Source organism: Mytilus californianus, unplaced genomic scaffold, assembly GCF_021869535.1.
Source record: "Mytilus californianus isolate M0D057914Y unplaced genomic scaffold, xbMytCali1.0.p SCAF_4, whole genome shotgun sequence".
Lineage (NCBI taxonomy): Eukaryota > Metazoa > Mollusca > Bivalvia > Mytilida > Mytilidae > Mytilus > Mytilus californianus.
This window is the reverse complement of record NW_026262690.1, coordinates 34,623,298-34,639,170: the sequence shown is the minus strand read 5'-3', so window position 1 is coordinate 34,639,170 and position 15,873 is coordinate 34,623,298. Positions and strand designations below refer to the sequence as shown.

Below are 15,873 nucleotides of genomic sequence, written 5' to 3'. Positions count from 1 at the left end.
AGACATTCCATCTCTGTCATTTGAGACTTGATACAATGTGAAAATTGGGTAAACAGCAACAATAACATCATTAAGGTATAAATATTTTACAAGTGACCATGGTTCTAGTAAATCATATTTCGGTTGTGCTCTACAAGTTTTATTCTTACGTTTCATTCAGATGTTGTTTCATCTGTTGAAGTACCAATTATATGTTTGTTTACTGGTTTGAGTACTCTTTTAATGTTTGTTTACCTGTCAAAGTATTGTTTAGAAATTTATTTACCTTTTGCAGTACCATTTAATATTTGTTTGTTTGTCATAGAATTATTTAGATGCATGTTCAACTGTTGTAGTACCCTTTAAATGTTTATTAAGCTGTTGTGGTATCATTTAGATTCTATTTAGAAGTTTGTACACCTTTTGTATAATAGTTAACCTATTGTTGTACAATTTAGATATTTATAGGTTTGAAAGATACCAGAGACAAACTTTATTATTGATTGACTGTTTTTAATCTAGGCCTATGTTTCTTAATAACATTTTATATATTTTATGTTTTTTTATTACTTTTTGCGACAATTAATTTGAATTATTAAAACATTTTCTTATTTCTTTTTGTAGGATATTCAGAATTTACTGGTGACCTTGGCTGCAGTAATCCATATAGGTGATATTACCTTCTTTCCCCATAGTAACACAGATGCTGCTACTATTGCAAATGAAAGCAAAGTTGAAGAAGGTAATGTAAATTTAGTTAATACTTTTGATTCACAGAAATAGTGTGAATCCAAATTTTAATGGTTTAATCTTACTTGCATCTTGCAAATTAATGAGTTAAGCACCAACGAAACCTAAATTTTGAGAAGTATTTTTTTTTTGGGGGCATTATTTCTCCTTTGGAATGTCTTGGAAATAGATGGAATCCTACACAAGTTGTCTGCTTTATGCAACTGGATGTGCATTTCACTTTTTATGAAAGTCATGTACCTTGTAATCAATTTCGAATTAAAAGCTAGTTTTGCATTCTCTTTATTGTTATATTATTGGTCTTCCTTCTGATCATGTTTTCCTGAGAGAGACCTTTGCAGACATGCCAATTTCTAGTGAGGAGTGAATAATATTAGGTATGCATTTATACAACTCATATCACACCAATTACATAGAGATTGTTTAATCCTGCAAAAACTCCTGCAGTTACGGTCCATTGATTTTAAAAATTTTGCACATTGTTTTACATTTCAAATTTGTGACATACTCATAATATGACTTTGGGAAAAGTCTAGGGTTTAAGGAAATTGCTATAAACAGCATTTATATGTGATTGGAATTATAAGAATTAAACATTCATTTAAAGATATTTAAAGGAACTTGTCAACATACTTCAGAACTTAATTTAACTTGTGAGCTTCTTACCCATTGTCAAATTTAGGAAAAAAACTTTATATTTTTGTTTTTAGTTTCTAGTTTGACTTTGATTTTTAAGGATATGTCATAACTAATGAGACTGATTAAAATGTTTGACATTCTGTGACATTTTTATAATTACAGTTTCCTCCATGCTTGATGTATCACCAGAGGAACTCAGTTCTGCCTTAGTAGCAGAGTATACAACAACTAGAGGTATGTTATTGTTAATATTCTGCCTTAGTAGCAGTGTATACAACAACAAGAGGTATGTTATTGTGAATATTCTGCCTTAGTAGCAGAGTATACAACAACAAGAGGTATGTTATTGTGAATATTCTGCCTTAGTAGCAGAGTATACAACAACAAGAGATGGTATTATGAATGTTCTGCCTTAGTAGCAGAGTAAACAACAACAAGAGGTATGTTATTGTAAATGTTCTGCCTTAGTAGCAGAGTATACAACAACAAGAGGTATGTTATTGTGAATGTTCTGTCTTAGTAGCAGAGTATACAACAATAAGAGGTATGTTATTGTAAATGTTCTGCCTTAGTAGCAGAGTATACAACAACAAGAGGTATGTTATTGTAAATGTTCTGCCTTAGTAGCAGTGTATACAACAACAAAAAATATGTTATTGTGAATGTTCTGGCTTAGTAGCAGAATATACAATAGCAAGAGGTATGTTATTATGAATTACCTGCGGTTTCTACAGTCCAACAAGGTATATAAACTTACTGAAGTGTGCTTAATCATGTTTATAATTAATTTTTGTAAATAATTAGCTTAGTTTTGTTATGTTGTTGTTGCTTGCATTTGGTTTGTGGTTTAATTATCCCACTTGGCCCAAATGGCCATGTGAGCTATTTCCATCACTTGGCGTCCATCGTTGTTGTACATAGTCATAAGCTTTTTCAAAGATCTTCTCCTCTGAAACCACTGAGTCAATTTCAACCAAACATAGGGGAATGATACCTTTTGTATTTAGTATAAAGGTGGTGTTTTTTATTCCAGTCAGTCTATGAATATGGCCGTCATAGCTAGAAATAGAACATAGGGGTAATATGCAGTTTTTATACGACCGCAAAAAAATTTTTGTGGTCGTATATTGGTATGACGTTGGCATCGTCAACGTCGTCTTCGTCGTTGTCGTCGTCGTCATCTTCGTCGTCATCCGAAGGCACATTAGTTTTCGCATTCTAACTTTTGTTTAAGTGAATGGATCTCTATGAAATTTTACCATAAGGTTCAATACCACAAAAGAAAGGTTGGGATAGATTTTTGGGGTTATGGTACCAACAGTTAAGGAATTAGGGGCCAAAAAGGGGCCAAAAATAAGTATTTTTGTAACTTCCAGACATAACTTGTGTGTTAGGCTATGGATCTCGCTGACATTGTACCACAAGGTTCCATATCACAAAGGGAATGCTGGGATTGATTTTGGGGGTAATTGCCTCCAAATTTTTGGAATTAGGGGCCAAAAAAGGGGCAAAAAACAAGCATTTTTCTAGTTTCATGACAATAACTTGTGTGTAAGTGTATGGATCTTTATGAAATTGTACTGCAAGGTTCCATATCACAAAGGGAAAGCTGGAATTGAGTTTGGGGGTAATTGCCCATAACGTTTAGGAATAAGGGGCAAAAAAGGGCCGAAAATAAGCATTTTTCTAGTTTCCAGACAATAACTTGTGTTCAAGTGTATGGATCTCTCTGAAATTGTACTGCAAGGTACGTATACCATACCACAAAGAGAAGGCTGGGATTGATTTTGGAGGTAATTGCCTCAGAATTTTAGGAATTAGGGGCAAAAAGGGGGCAAAAAAACAAGCATTTTTCTAGTTTCAGGACAAGAACTTGTGTGTAAGTGTATAGATCTTTATGAAATTGTACTACATGGTTCCATATCACAAAGGGAAAGCTGGGTTTGAGTTTGGGGGTAATTGCCCTAAACATTTAGGAATTTGGGGCCAAAAAGGGGCCAAAAAACAAGCATTTTTCTAGTTTCCAGACAATGACTTGTGTTCAAGTGTATGAATCTCTCTGAAATTGTACTGCAAGGTACCATACCACAAAGGGAAGGCTGGGATTGAGTTTGTTGGTGATGAATCATAAGGGGGGGTTCAAAAAATTAGGGCGGGGGGGGTTTCCTTTTTATACGACCGCAAACAAATTTTTGTGGTCGTATATTGGTATGACGTTGGCGTCGTCGTCATCGTCTGGCGTCGTCGTCGTCGTCCGAAGACACATTAGTTTTCGCACTCTAACTTTAGTTTAAGTGAATGGATCTCAATGAAATTTTACCATAAGGTTCAATACCACAAAAGGAAGGTGGGGATTGATTTTGGGTGTTGGTACCAGCAGTTAAGGAATTAGGGGCCAAAAAGGGGCCAAAAATAAGCATTTTTGTAACTTCCAGACATAACTTGTGTGTAAGTGTATGGATCTCTCTGACATTGTACCACAAGGTTCCATATCACAAAGGGAATGCTGGGATTTATTTTGGGGGTAATTGCCTCCAAATTTTAGGAATTGGGGACAAAAAAGGGGCAAAAAACAAGCATTTTTCTAGTTTCATGACAATAACTTGTGTGTAAGTCTATGGATCTCTCTGACATTGTATCACAAGGTTCCATATCACAAAGGGAATGCTGGGATTGATTTTGGGGGTAATTGCCTCCAAATTTTAGGAATTAGGGGCCAAAAAGGGGCAAAAAACAAGCATTTTTCTAGTTTCATGACAATAACTTGTGTGTAAGTGTATGGATCTTTATGAAATTGTACTACAAGGTTCCATATCACAAAGGGAAAGCTGGAATTGAGTTTGGGGGTAATTGCCCAAAAAGTTTAGGAATAAGGGGCCAAAAAGGGGCAAAAATAAGCATTTTTCTAGTTTCCAGTCAATAACTAATTGTGTTCAAGTGTATGGATCTCTCTGAAATTGTACTGCAAGGTACCATACCACAAAGGGAAGGCTGGGATTGATTTTGGGGGTAACTCCCTCAAAATTTTAGTAATTAGGGGCCATAAAAGGGCAAAAAACAAGCTTTTTTCTAGTTCCAGGACAATAACTTGTGTGTAAGTGTATGGCTCTTTATGAAATTGTACTGCAAGGTTCCATATTACAAAGGGAAAGCTGGGTTTGAGTTTGGGGGTAATTGCCCTAAACGTTTAGGAATTTGGGGCCAAAAAGGGGCCAAAAAACAAGCATTTTTCTAGTTTCCAGACAATAACTTATGTTCAAGTGTATGGATCTCTCTGAAATTGTACTGCAAGGTACCATACCACAAAGGGAAGGCTGGGATTGAGTTTTGGGGTGATGAATCATAAGGGGGTTCAAAATATTTTGATTTTTTTCTTAAAATTTTCCATTTTAAATTGGTTATTCCTGATTTATATATAAAAGCAAATAATAATGATATGGTTTGAATAGGTAAATTAAAATTTTTTAAGTTCTTAGACCACTTTCATTCTGTGTCAGAAACCTATGCTGTGTCAAATATTTAATTACAATCCAAATTCAGTGCTGAATCAAGCTTGAATGTTGTGTCCATACTTACCCCAACTGTTCAGGGTTCGACCTCTGCGGTCGTATCAAGCTGCACCCCAGCGGAGCATTTTATTTTTCTTTAAAATTTTCCATTTTAAATTGGTTATTTCTGATTTATATATAAAAGCAAATAATAATGATTAAAATTTTTTAAGTTCTTAGACCACATTCATTCTGTGTCAGAAACCTATGCTGTGTCAAATACTTTATCACAATCCAAATTTAGTGCTGTATCAAGCTTGAATGTTGTGTCCATACTTGCCCCAACTGTTCAAGGTTCGACCTCTGCGGTCGTATCAAGCTGCGCCCAGTGGAGCATTTTATTTGACTTATATCTCAAAAACTAAGGCAGTTAGAGTAAAACTGACAAAAAATTATGAGCAAGTAGTTTTTGTCGAGCCTGCGACTTTTGTTGCAGAAAGTTTGACATAAGGATAGTGATCTGGCGGCGGCTATGGCGGCGGCTACGGCGACAGCGTTAGCTAACTTCTTAAAAGCTTTATATTTTCCAAGGTGGAAGACCTGGATGCTTCATACTTTGTATATAGATGCCTTATATTATGAAGTTTCCATCTGTCGTATGTCCATTGTTCTTGACCTCATTTTCATGGTTCAGTAACTACTTGAAAAAAAAGTTAAGATTTTTTGTAAAGTTAATTTCTCTCTTATTATGAGTAATAGGATACCTATATTTAATATGTGCCCGTCAGACAGTTTTCATCTGACCTCGACCTCATTTAATGGATCAGTGAACAAGGTTAAGTTTTCCGGGTCAAGTCCATATATCAGATAATATAAGCAATAGGTCTTCTATATTTGGTGTATGGAATGATTGTAAGGTGTACATGTCCAACTGGCAGGTGTCATCTGACCTTGACCTCATTTTCATGGTTCAGTGGTTAAAGTTAAGTTTTTGTGTTTTGGTCTTTTTTTCTAATACTATATGCAATAGGTCAACTATATTTGGTGTATGGAAATATTTTACAATGTACATGTCAGTCTGGCAGGTTTTATATGACCTTGTCCTCATTTTCACAGTTCATATCTCAGTGTTTAGTTTTTGTGTTTTGGTCTGTTTTTCTTAAACTATAACCAATAGGTCAACTATATTTGTTGTATGGAATGATTGTAAGGTGTATATGTCTGTCTGGCAGGTATCTGACCTTGACCTCATTTTCATGGTTCATTGGTCAATGTTAAGTTTTCATGGTTAAGTTTGTTTCTTAGAAACTATAAGCAATAGGTCAACTATATTTGGTGTATTGAATGATTGTAAGGTGTACATGTATTTCTGGTTTGGTTTATCTGACCTTGACCTCATTTTCTTGGATCATGTTAAGTTTATGTGATACTTTTAGTAAAGCTTTATAGTTAGGACTATCAACATAAAATCAATGGTCAGTAAAGAAGGCAAGACATTCAGCGTGTGCACTCTTGTTTGCAAAAACTATGATAAATAGAAGGAAACTTTACATGGCAAAAATGTTTAGCATAGTAAGACCTACAAATAAATCAACATGACTGAAATCGTCAATTAAACCCTTGTAGGAGTTTTTGGCCTTGAAAGATGATATTTATCTTTTTTTTAATTTTTTTGAAGAAAATTTGATAGATTGAGAGAAAATTTACATGGCAAAAATGTTCAGCATAGTAAGACCTACAAATAAATCAACATGACTGAAATTGTCAATTAAACGTTATAGGAATTATTAGTTTTTTGCAGGAACTATAACAGACAGAGAGATGACTGAAATCCTCAGTTGATCCCTTATAGAAGTTATTGCCCTTGAAAGTTTATTTTACCAAATCTTTTAGTTGTATGCAGAAACTATGATAGGGAGAAACATGAAATAACAAAAATGTTCAGAAAAGTAAGACCTACAAATAAGTCAAGACCTAAAAAATAAGATGTGACCAAAATATTCAATTAATCCTTTATAGCAGTTATTGCCCTTGAAAAATGATTTCTACCTTTTTTTTTTTTTTTTTGCATTTACTGTGATAGATAAAGACTAAATTTAAATGGCATGTTAAAACATGCATTAATATACATTATACATCAAAATAATCATTGATGCAAGATCTACACAAAACATTCCAGGTGAGCGATTGAGGCTCCTAGGAGTCTCTTGTTTTTAGAAGCATGCTATTTTCATATTAATCAGTGGTTGGTAATTTCCAGAAAAATACTACAATTCTTTATATGCTGGTTTGAGATTTTTTGTTTTAATTTTTGAAGTATATATAATAGACTGAATAAATATCTTATAATTGTTTGAATAATTAAAATACACTTCTTTTTTATTTGAATAAAAGCATTGAACAGAGGCTTACTAATTCTGTTTTTTGTTTATTTTGTTTGCATGTGAATGTGGTTTGCATGTTGTAGGTGAACAGATAAAAAAAGACCGAACTGTACAACAAGCATCTGATTGTCGTGATGCTCTTGCCAAAGCTATTTATAGCCGTTTGTTTAGTTGGATTGTTAATGGCATAAACCAACTAGTTGAACCAACATATTACAGGTACAACTATTGATTATTTTATCACTTAACCTTTAGTCTTTAGGATTGGAAAATGAAAGACGAGCTCAATTTCCAATTTGAATGAATAAATGAGGATTGCTGTTTACAACAACAAAAAATAATAAGATAGTTTAAAGATGCTCACAAAAATATGTACACGAGTAAGGAAAATTCAGAAATAGCAAATATATTGAACCTGGATTAGGCAATAAAAAGTTTTGTCATGTATTACAATTATTATGATGAGAAGCCCTTAAATATCCAATTTTTTAATGTAATGAAGTGATATAAACCTGTTTAGATAAATGAGAAAATAACAAATGTTTTTATGTGTACATGACATGTTAGAAAAAGAAGGAATTTTGGTCAAGTAGTATCATCTTGGCCCTGAAATTAAATTCCATTTTTTCAGGTAAAAACACATTTCTTGAACGTAATTTATCAGGATTGTCCAAACTAAAGCATGAACTTTATTTATGCATAACTGTGTTTTGAAAAGCATGCTCAAATGTTATTTTGTTTTGTATTTGATAAATATGATCTGTTGAATTTCATGAATCCATGAAGACAACTTCTTCCAGATGGATAAATAGATTAAAAATTTTACTAAATTATTGATTAATGAAATGGAACGAATCCATAAAACATATTAGTTGCTGTAGAATTAGGTATCTAATTGGAAGGTTTTGAAAAAACTTACGAAATACCCCAATGATTTAGTATATTGTACATTGGAATACAAATTGATATTATATTTTCTAGCATTGAGCAGTGTAATGTTGGTATATTGGATATATTTGGCTTTGAAAATTTCAAAGTGAATAGCTTTGAGCAGGTAAATAGTTTTCTTTGAGAAATACTGTGAAAGATTTAAAATTTAAACACATTACTCTACAAAAGTTTACGCATGAAATTCACATTTGACAAGGGAAAATTTAGGTTTCATATAATCACCCTGATGCCAGTTGGAAATACACATGTAGTTAAAAGACAGATTTCAATTGCTTAATATTAAAATAAAGAAAGGATACAATTTTACCTTATTACTTAAATCTACTGACTTAGCAATGCCTTATTATATTTCAATAATATTGGATGATATTCCAGCTTGATAGACTAAATATAGGATGAATGAACATGATACCAGATTACTCAAAATTTACACACATAATTATGTTGATGTTTTGATGAGTTTTGCTTTGGGTAAATTATATAAAAATAAGGGGAATTGGTATTATCACCAATGAGACAACTTTACATCAAAAACCATAGGAAAAAAGTTTGAACAATAATACAGGTCACCTTTTGGCCCTCAGCAATGAGCAAATCTGTACTATATTGTAAGCTACAATACTGTGGATTTATTTATTTTCGTGGGTATCAATTTTCGTGGATTAAGGAAAATTTGCATTATCATGGATATTTTTGATTTTGTGGTTTTGCCAATTGCTGAATACAAATCCAATAGAAAATTTGTAATTCACCTTCACCCACAAAACCCACGAAAATGGGTATCCAATGATTAATAATGAATCCACAGTAAGCCTAGGGACGACAAAATGTAAAACAATTTAAAAGAGTTGGATTGTCTGCTATCTTTTATCATACAATATATGTACATCTTTTTAAAGTTTATTTTATTTTAAGATTTGTATCAACTTGGCTAATGAGCAGATGCAGAATTTCACCAATGAGCATCTGTTTAACAAAGAACAACAGGACTGTATGTTAGAAGGCATTCAATTGGTGGATTTAACGTACAAAAATAATCAGTCCATTCTGGATACCTTTATGGAGGTAACTTGCAAAAACATAAGAATTATAGAAATTATTAACATTTTCAAGATTTTTAAGGTGTAATACCACCATTGATTTCCCCCTATTAGTCTTTGTTAAATTTGCACTTTTCAAAAAATTGTGCAGAATTTATCTTTGTTTCAAATGAAGAAATACTTGGCATGAGTAAAGTTTTATCCTGTCCAGTACTATAGAAAAAATTTCACATAACATTTCATTGCATATAAGAAAATAACCATCACTGGAAGTTAACCAATCAAATTTCCCCCCTTTTTTAACCTCTGTACAAGCTTTAGTAACCATGTAACCTCAAGTTTCCAAAATATTCTATAGAAACCCCAAATAAAAAAATAATGGTGCTTTGAAATACCCAAGATATATGTTTATGACCCAGAAATGTTTTACTGCAATGACATGTAGAATCAATTACCTACAACTGTCAAATTCAAGGGAATATTTTTTTTCGACCTATTTTCGTATGCAACCGGATGTGACGTACTATGATTTGGTGGTATTACACCTTAAAGTGTTAATGGTAAATTTTTAGGGAATAACTTTCTTTTTTTCTCGGAATTCTAGACATATTTGTGCTCTCAAAAATTTTAAGTCCCTTCAGTGTAAAAAATAACTTTGATATTTAATTTGAGGTTATCTTCAGCAAGTTTTCAAAAGGTTTCACTCTTTAAACAAAATTGTGCTATAAAATGTAATCGTTTATACTCAATAAGGGTTTACATGATTACTTTTTTTTCTTTCCTTAAGTACATGCTTAATTGTTAATTTGATTCCATAAATTGCATTCAATTCCACTAGCTGACTTCTGAAATTATTTTTTTTATTTAAGTTAACAAATCAAATATGTGATGTAAATCATTCTCAATTGGATGATATCAAAAAGCCATGGTTGAAAAAGTCAATTTTCGATGTCAGTGATTCATTTATGACTAATTTTATTTGACACACAGTCACATGTAGCTTCTGCTGCCTGCTCTATTTTTGTTTTAGAGATTAACTCATATTGTATCATTAACTTGAAAAGACACTCTTTCCCCGTTCCTCCTAGTGATGGATATATGAAAAACCTTTTCTATTATTTTGTTCATTGGGAAATTTCCACAATTGTAAATTACAAACTTGACATCAATATAACAAACGTACAGATTTTCAGATTTTGTTTCTCATTAAATTTATAATACTCTGTTAAAATTATTTTATCAGTAAAGTTTCAGTAATGTTTTCTAACAAACTATTAAATTTATATATAAAGATTACATTTATACAATGATATAACAAAAAAAAGGCTGTATATGTGTAGACGGCTGCCACAGCTATTGTTTGGTTCGGATCGGTGAAGTTTCATCTTAGAAGCTGCAAGACCAAATTTTATCAGTCTTTATAGAAATGATAAGTAGAAGACCCTCCACAGAACATGTTATTTTTAATATTCAAATAATGTTTATTTTAGAAACACACTGGAGTATTTGCAATACTGGATGAAGAAAGTAGATTTCCTAAAGCAACAGATCTGTCATTAGCTGCTAAATTACACCAAGGACCAGGTATCAGTTATCTTAAATATTTCATACTGATTAATAAGACATTTCTTGCCATTTAAAAAAAAAATACTGCAGTGAATCTAAAGTTTTCATCTTAGTACTGAAAGGCTACAGTACAGGTAGTGCAAAATCTTCCAACTCATGTATTTCAATCTTGCTGATGATTTATAATAGTATTTTCACAGTTTAGAAGGTTATTATACCCCGTGCTATGAAGTAGAGGGGAGGGCATATAGTTATTTACTTGTCAGTCAGTAAATCCATTAGTCAGCCACTACGTTGATCAGATGCTCCAATACTTGTATATATGGTCACATATAATGTGAAGAAAACCCCTATTGATTTTCTATATCACTACCATACCTGCCAACTTTCAAATCTCCATGGGGGATTTTAAGCACAAGAGGACCTAATGCATTTCTTATATTGTCATATGTGTTTCTAATCTACTACTATATTGATTTAAATGAGTATGTATATGATTGAATACCCTTCTAACTCATTTGAATACCTGTCTTGAGGTTTTCAGTTTATATAATAAAGAATTTCAAAATTCAGGTCAACACCTCTCATGGGGGATATTCCACATAAATCAGAATAGTTGGCAGGTCTGCACTACATTTAAGATCAAGGTCAGAGTTACTAAATATAGACTGAGATTTTGCAGAAAAGTGGATTCTGGATGTTAAATAAAATAATGCATATGAGATTGCAACTTTACTTGGATATATGGTCACATTTAATGAGAGTAAAATCCCTATTGATATTGACATCACCCCATCAAAAGTCAATGTAATAGTTACTAAGAATAGACCTAAATTTGTGCAGAAAATTGGTTTCCAGATGCTTAATGAAATACTGCATATAGTATTGCAACCTTACTTGGATGTATTCCCACACATTAGAATTGTTTTTTTTTTCAAGCTAATAGGTCTACAGTCAAGATCAAAGTTACAAAAACAGATTTATGTGCACAATATTTCTCTGAATCATAATTGAAAAGTAAACAGAATAAACCATATGATATGTTTGTTATATGATTATTGTAATACTGAGATTGTAAATGATATCTATTTGTCATATCCACTCATAGAAATAGAACATTTTTAACTGGAAACAAAAAGTTATCATGTTTCAGTTGAAATATAAGAAAATATTCCCTTTTGAAAGCTATACAATACAAATTCAGACCAAGGACTAGCATGTTTACTTTTACCTTTACATACATTTATAAAAAAATAATTACATGGCTTCAAACTTCTTTCTATGCTTTATGGAACATAATACAGATTTTCTTTTTTACCTGACTTCCAGGATTGTGTACTGTATCAAACATAATACAGATTTTCTTTTTAACCTGACTTCCAGGATTGTGTACTGTATCAAACATAATACAGATTTTCTTTTTTACCTGACTTCCAGGATTGTGTACTGTATCAAACATAATACAGATTTTCTTTTTTACCTGACTTCCAGGATTGTGTACTGTATCAAACATAATACAGATTTTCTCTTTTACCTGACTTCCAGGATTGTGTACTGTATCATTTCTTATTGGCTCTAAAGACAATCACCTTGAATAAAGAAAGTAACTTCACATTTAGTTTTTCCATTGCTTGTTGAGTCCAGTATTTATTTCATGACCTTCCAAAACTATATTTGGCATCTAAATGAAAAATGCTAATTGAAACGATTCACAAATTATGTTATTTAATTTACCAGGAAAGAAATTCTCACATGTGTACAAGTCACCAAAAGATGGAGGTTCAACATTTACGATCGTCCATTTTGCTGGTGCAGTGTCTTATAATCTCCTTGGAACGCTAGATAAGAATAGAGATACACTGCCTAATTCCATTATGTATACTATGAAAAGTAAGTAACTGCGAAATTAACCTCTTATCATTCAAATATTAAAGTAGGACTATTTTGTTAGCTGAAAGAATAAGTGGAAGGGTGATGAATTTCATCAATTAATTATTGATACGATGAACTGTATTACAAAATATGAATGAAAAAGAATTAAATCCAACATACTTTGGAAATGTTATAAAGTGTTGTATGAGCTATTAGGAAGTTGGTGATTATAGTAAATCTATGTTCAATACATTCACATTTTGTCTTGACTCCATATGATTTGGAGCTTGGCATATTGTATAGACTCTGGCAGACAGGGCTTCCAAAAAATATTTGAGTCAGCTGGACATTTTTTTAATCCAGTTTTTAATCCCTTTCAACTTGGAGACAAAAGGCAATCAGGTGATGATCTTTTTGGGCATCTTAATAAAGACTGATGTAAAAACCGTATATTTATCTTCAAACTTTTGATATAAATTCCATGTTCTGATTTTAAATGTTATACATGTATTGCCAGTTCATCATTGGAAGAATTTATCATCCGTGTACTATCATCTGCCTTTATAGACTCTTTATTAATGCAAGAACTAGCTCTTAGAAACTTTACTTTCATTTTTTAAATGCTCTTTATACCGGGTGTTGACTTGACAATGGTGAAACTCGGACCAGAGAAATCAGTGTATAAACACAATTGTGTTTAAGTAATTCTTTCCACATTATTTCTTTGAGAAAATACTAGTCTTGAGATGAACTTAAGACAAATGTATAAATGTCATTTTTAACGTTTTTGAAGAATTAGAATGCATAATTAAATCGGGCATATGCACATACTTATGTGAATTCAAACACCATGGTTCTGTCAAAAAATCTCAAAAAAAACTTTTTTACTCTGTTTTTGTTTTTGTTTTTATCATTTAATTTATTTGATACATATTTTGATAGAGTAAATCGTTGTTGGTTAAATTAATTGGATGCAAACTGTGAAATTTAAGAAAATAACTTTTAAAAGACCCATTGATGTCCGGTACAAAATAGTTTACGTGTCGACTGAAAAGGTAAATTTCAGCTGTCAGACAACTGAATAACCTTGATTGTAATGAGGAGGTATTAAAGTAGGGCTTCTGTTGAGAGTACTTATTCATCATGTCACTTTTACGACAAGAAAAGTGCGACTGTTTAAGGGAAAAGGTCAGGTCAACAGATTGCAAAAACCTATATTTTTTTTCTGAATTATGTTAAAATGACAAACCCACTTTATGTGTCCGGTTTATGCTCAGCATACTGTGGATTCATTTTTATTCGTGGTATACCAATTTTCGTGGGTCACAGCGAACCACGAATTTAAGAATTCAACGAAGAATAATCCTGAGAAATGTGTATGGAGTCGGATGTTTATTTCCGGTTATGTTATGCAGTTCTAGTATAGTGTTGACTAGCGATAAACATTGTAACATAACACATGTTTTTATTGAATGAAGATACACTTGAAGTATTTTGACTAAATCAATAATAAATATATCGAATATCAGTGATAATTTACTTTTTAAAATTGATTAAAATTGTTCATGGAAAAAAACTGCAAGTTGTTAATTACCGTGTCATAGTTTGGTTTACTGGTGATTAAAAATCAATAGGATTAAGTACGGGGATATTGCCCTTAGGTAATATTGTTTTTGACAGGAACATTTATTTTCACACCTTTTACATATATGACTGTTTATTATATCGTGATTAGGGAAATGAGCTTTTCAATCATAGAGTTTTGAATGCCTTATAAAATTCCGACAAGAATTTATAAATTGTAATACAAACAAATAATTAGTTGTCTCTATCCATTATTGTAATAGAAGTTTTCAATGAACACTTTAACCTAGAATGACCAAGCGAGGATGTTGACAATTCAAAACTTTTTCAATGAATTCATTCTTTTTTGTTTGTTTTATTATTGATCAAACCAAGGAGGTTATATGATCTCCTAAATCAAAAAAAAATCCACGAATTACGTATCCGAATTTTTTTTTTTTTGTAATCAGCATTCCACGAATTTACATATACCATGAAACGTCTTTTTTTCTCTATCCACGAAAATTGATATCCACGAAAATAAATGAATCCACAGTAACGAGTTGAGAATATAACTTTCTGGACAATACAACCACTTTGGAAGCCATGGACTCTTGTCCTATGTTGACTATAGAAGTAAGAAGCTGTGGTATGATTGCCAATAAGATAACTGTCCATCAGAGACCAAATGACATAGAAGTTAACAACTATATGTCACAGTATGGCCTTTAACAATGAGCAAACCCCATACTGCATAGTCAACTATAAAAGGCCCCGAAATCCTGCATGTTGACCTGTTGGATGTCTTTTCTGGTTGGTAATATTGTTGGGTTCCTATATAAGTGTAAATGTTAATGTTTTCTTTGTATTTTTCAGCAAGTAACAGTCTGTTGATAAAGGATTTGTTTCAGTCAAAAATAACAAGAACAGGATCATTAGCACCTAGTGCCAGACAGCAGAGATCTAGGAGAAATACAACTAAATCTCCATTTGAGTTCTTTAAGAAACTGAGAGGTGGAAAGACAGACAAGGTAGGAGAGATATAGGTCATAAATTTTAATGAATAGAAGGGACTATCTGGGTATTCTTCGTATCCCCATCTGTGCACTCGGAAACTGTATATGACATACATTCTGTCCATTTTGTGCTGAGACTGACTATATGCTATAAAATAAAGATGGCCACATTACTCATATTTTACTCTTTTGATTGTTTTTATACGACCGCAAACAAATTTTTGTGGTCGTATATTGGTATGACTTTGGCGTCGTCGTCGTCGTTGTCGTCCGAAGACACATTAGTTTTCGCACTCTAACTTTAGTTTAAGTGAATGGATCTCAATGAAATTTTACCATAAGGTTCAATACCACAAAAGGAAGGTGGGGATTGATTTTGGGGGTTATGGTACCCACAGAATTAGGGGCCAAAAAGGGCCAAAAATAAGCATTTTTGTAACTTCCAGACATAACTTGTGTGTAAGTGTATGGATCACTCTGACATTGTACCACAAGGTTCCATATCACAAAGGGAATGCTGGGATTGATTTTGGGGGTAATTGCCTCTAAATTTTAGGAATTGGTGGCCAAAAAGGGGCAAAAAACAAGCATTTTTCTAGTTTCATGACAATAACTTGTGTGTAAG

At 32.3% G+C, this 15,873-nt stretch overlaps 1 protein-coding gene and 1 long non-coding RNA gene across 5 annotated transcripts in view; one reads left to right on the top strand and one right to left on the bottom strand.

The window, feature by feature from the left end:
* The window catches only part of LOC127698216 (unconventional myosin-XVI-like), a 132,198-nt gene that overhangs the window by 30,456 nt on the left and 85,869 nt on the right, over window positions 1-15,873 (top strand). For all 4 annotated transcript variants that reach the window (XM_052201570.1, XM_052201568.1, XM_052201569.1 and 1 more), the window contains exons 16-23: window positions 604-721; window positions 1,531-1,602; window positions 7,324-7,459; window positions 8,222-8,294; window positions 9,107-9,256; window positions 10,722-10,815; window positions 12,535-12,687; window positions 15,109-15,263. In XM_052201570.1, the coding sequence (XP_052057530.1) occupies window positions 604-721; window positions 1,531-1,602; window positions 7,324-7,459; window positions 8,222-8,294; window positions 9,107-9,256; window positions 10,722-10,815; window positions 12,535-12,687; window positions 15,109-15,263 (951 nt within the window). The remainder of the gene's footprint in view (window positions 1-603; window positions 722-1,530; window positions 1,603-7,323; window positions 7,460-8,221; window positions 8,295-9,106; window positions 9,257-10,721; window positions 10,816-12,534; window positions 12,688-15,108; window positions 15,264-15,873) is intronic.
* LOC127698254 (uncharacterized) overlaps window positions 1-15,873 on the bottom strand; it is a 367,371-nt gene that overhangs the window by 323,484 nt on the left and 28,014 nt on the right. The gene's annotated exons all lie outside the window — the stretch shown is intronic.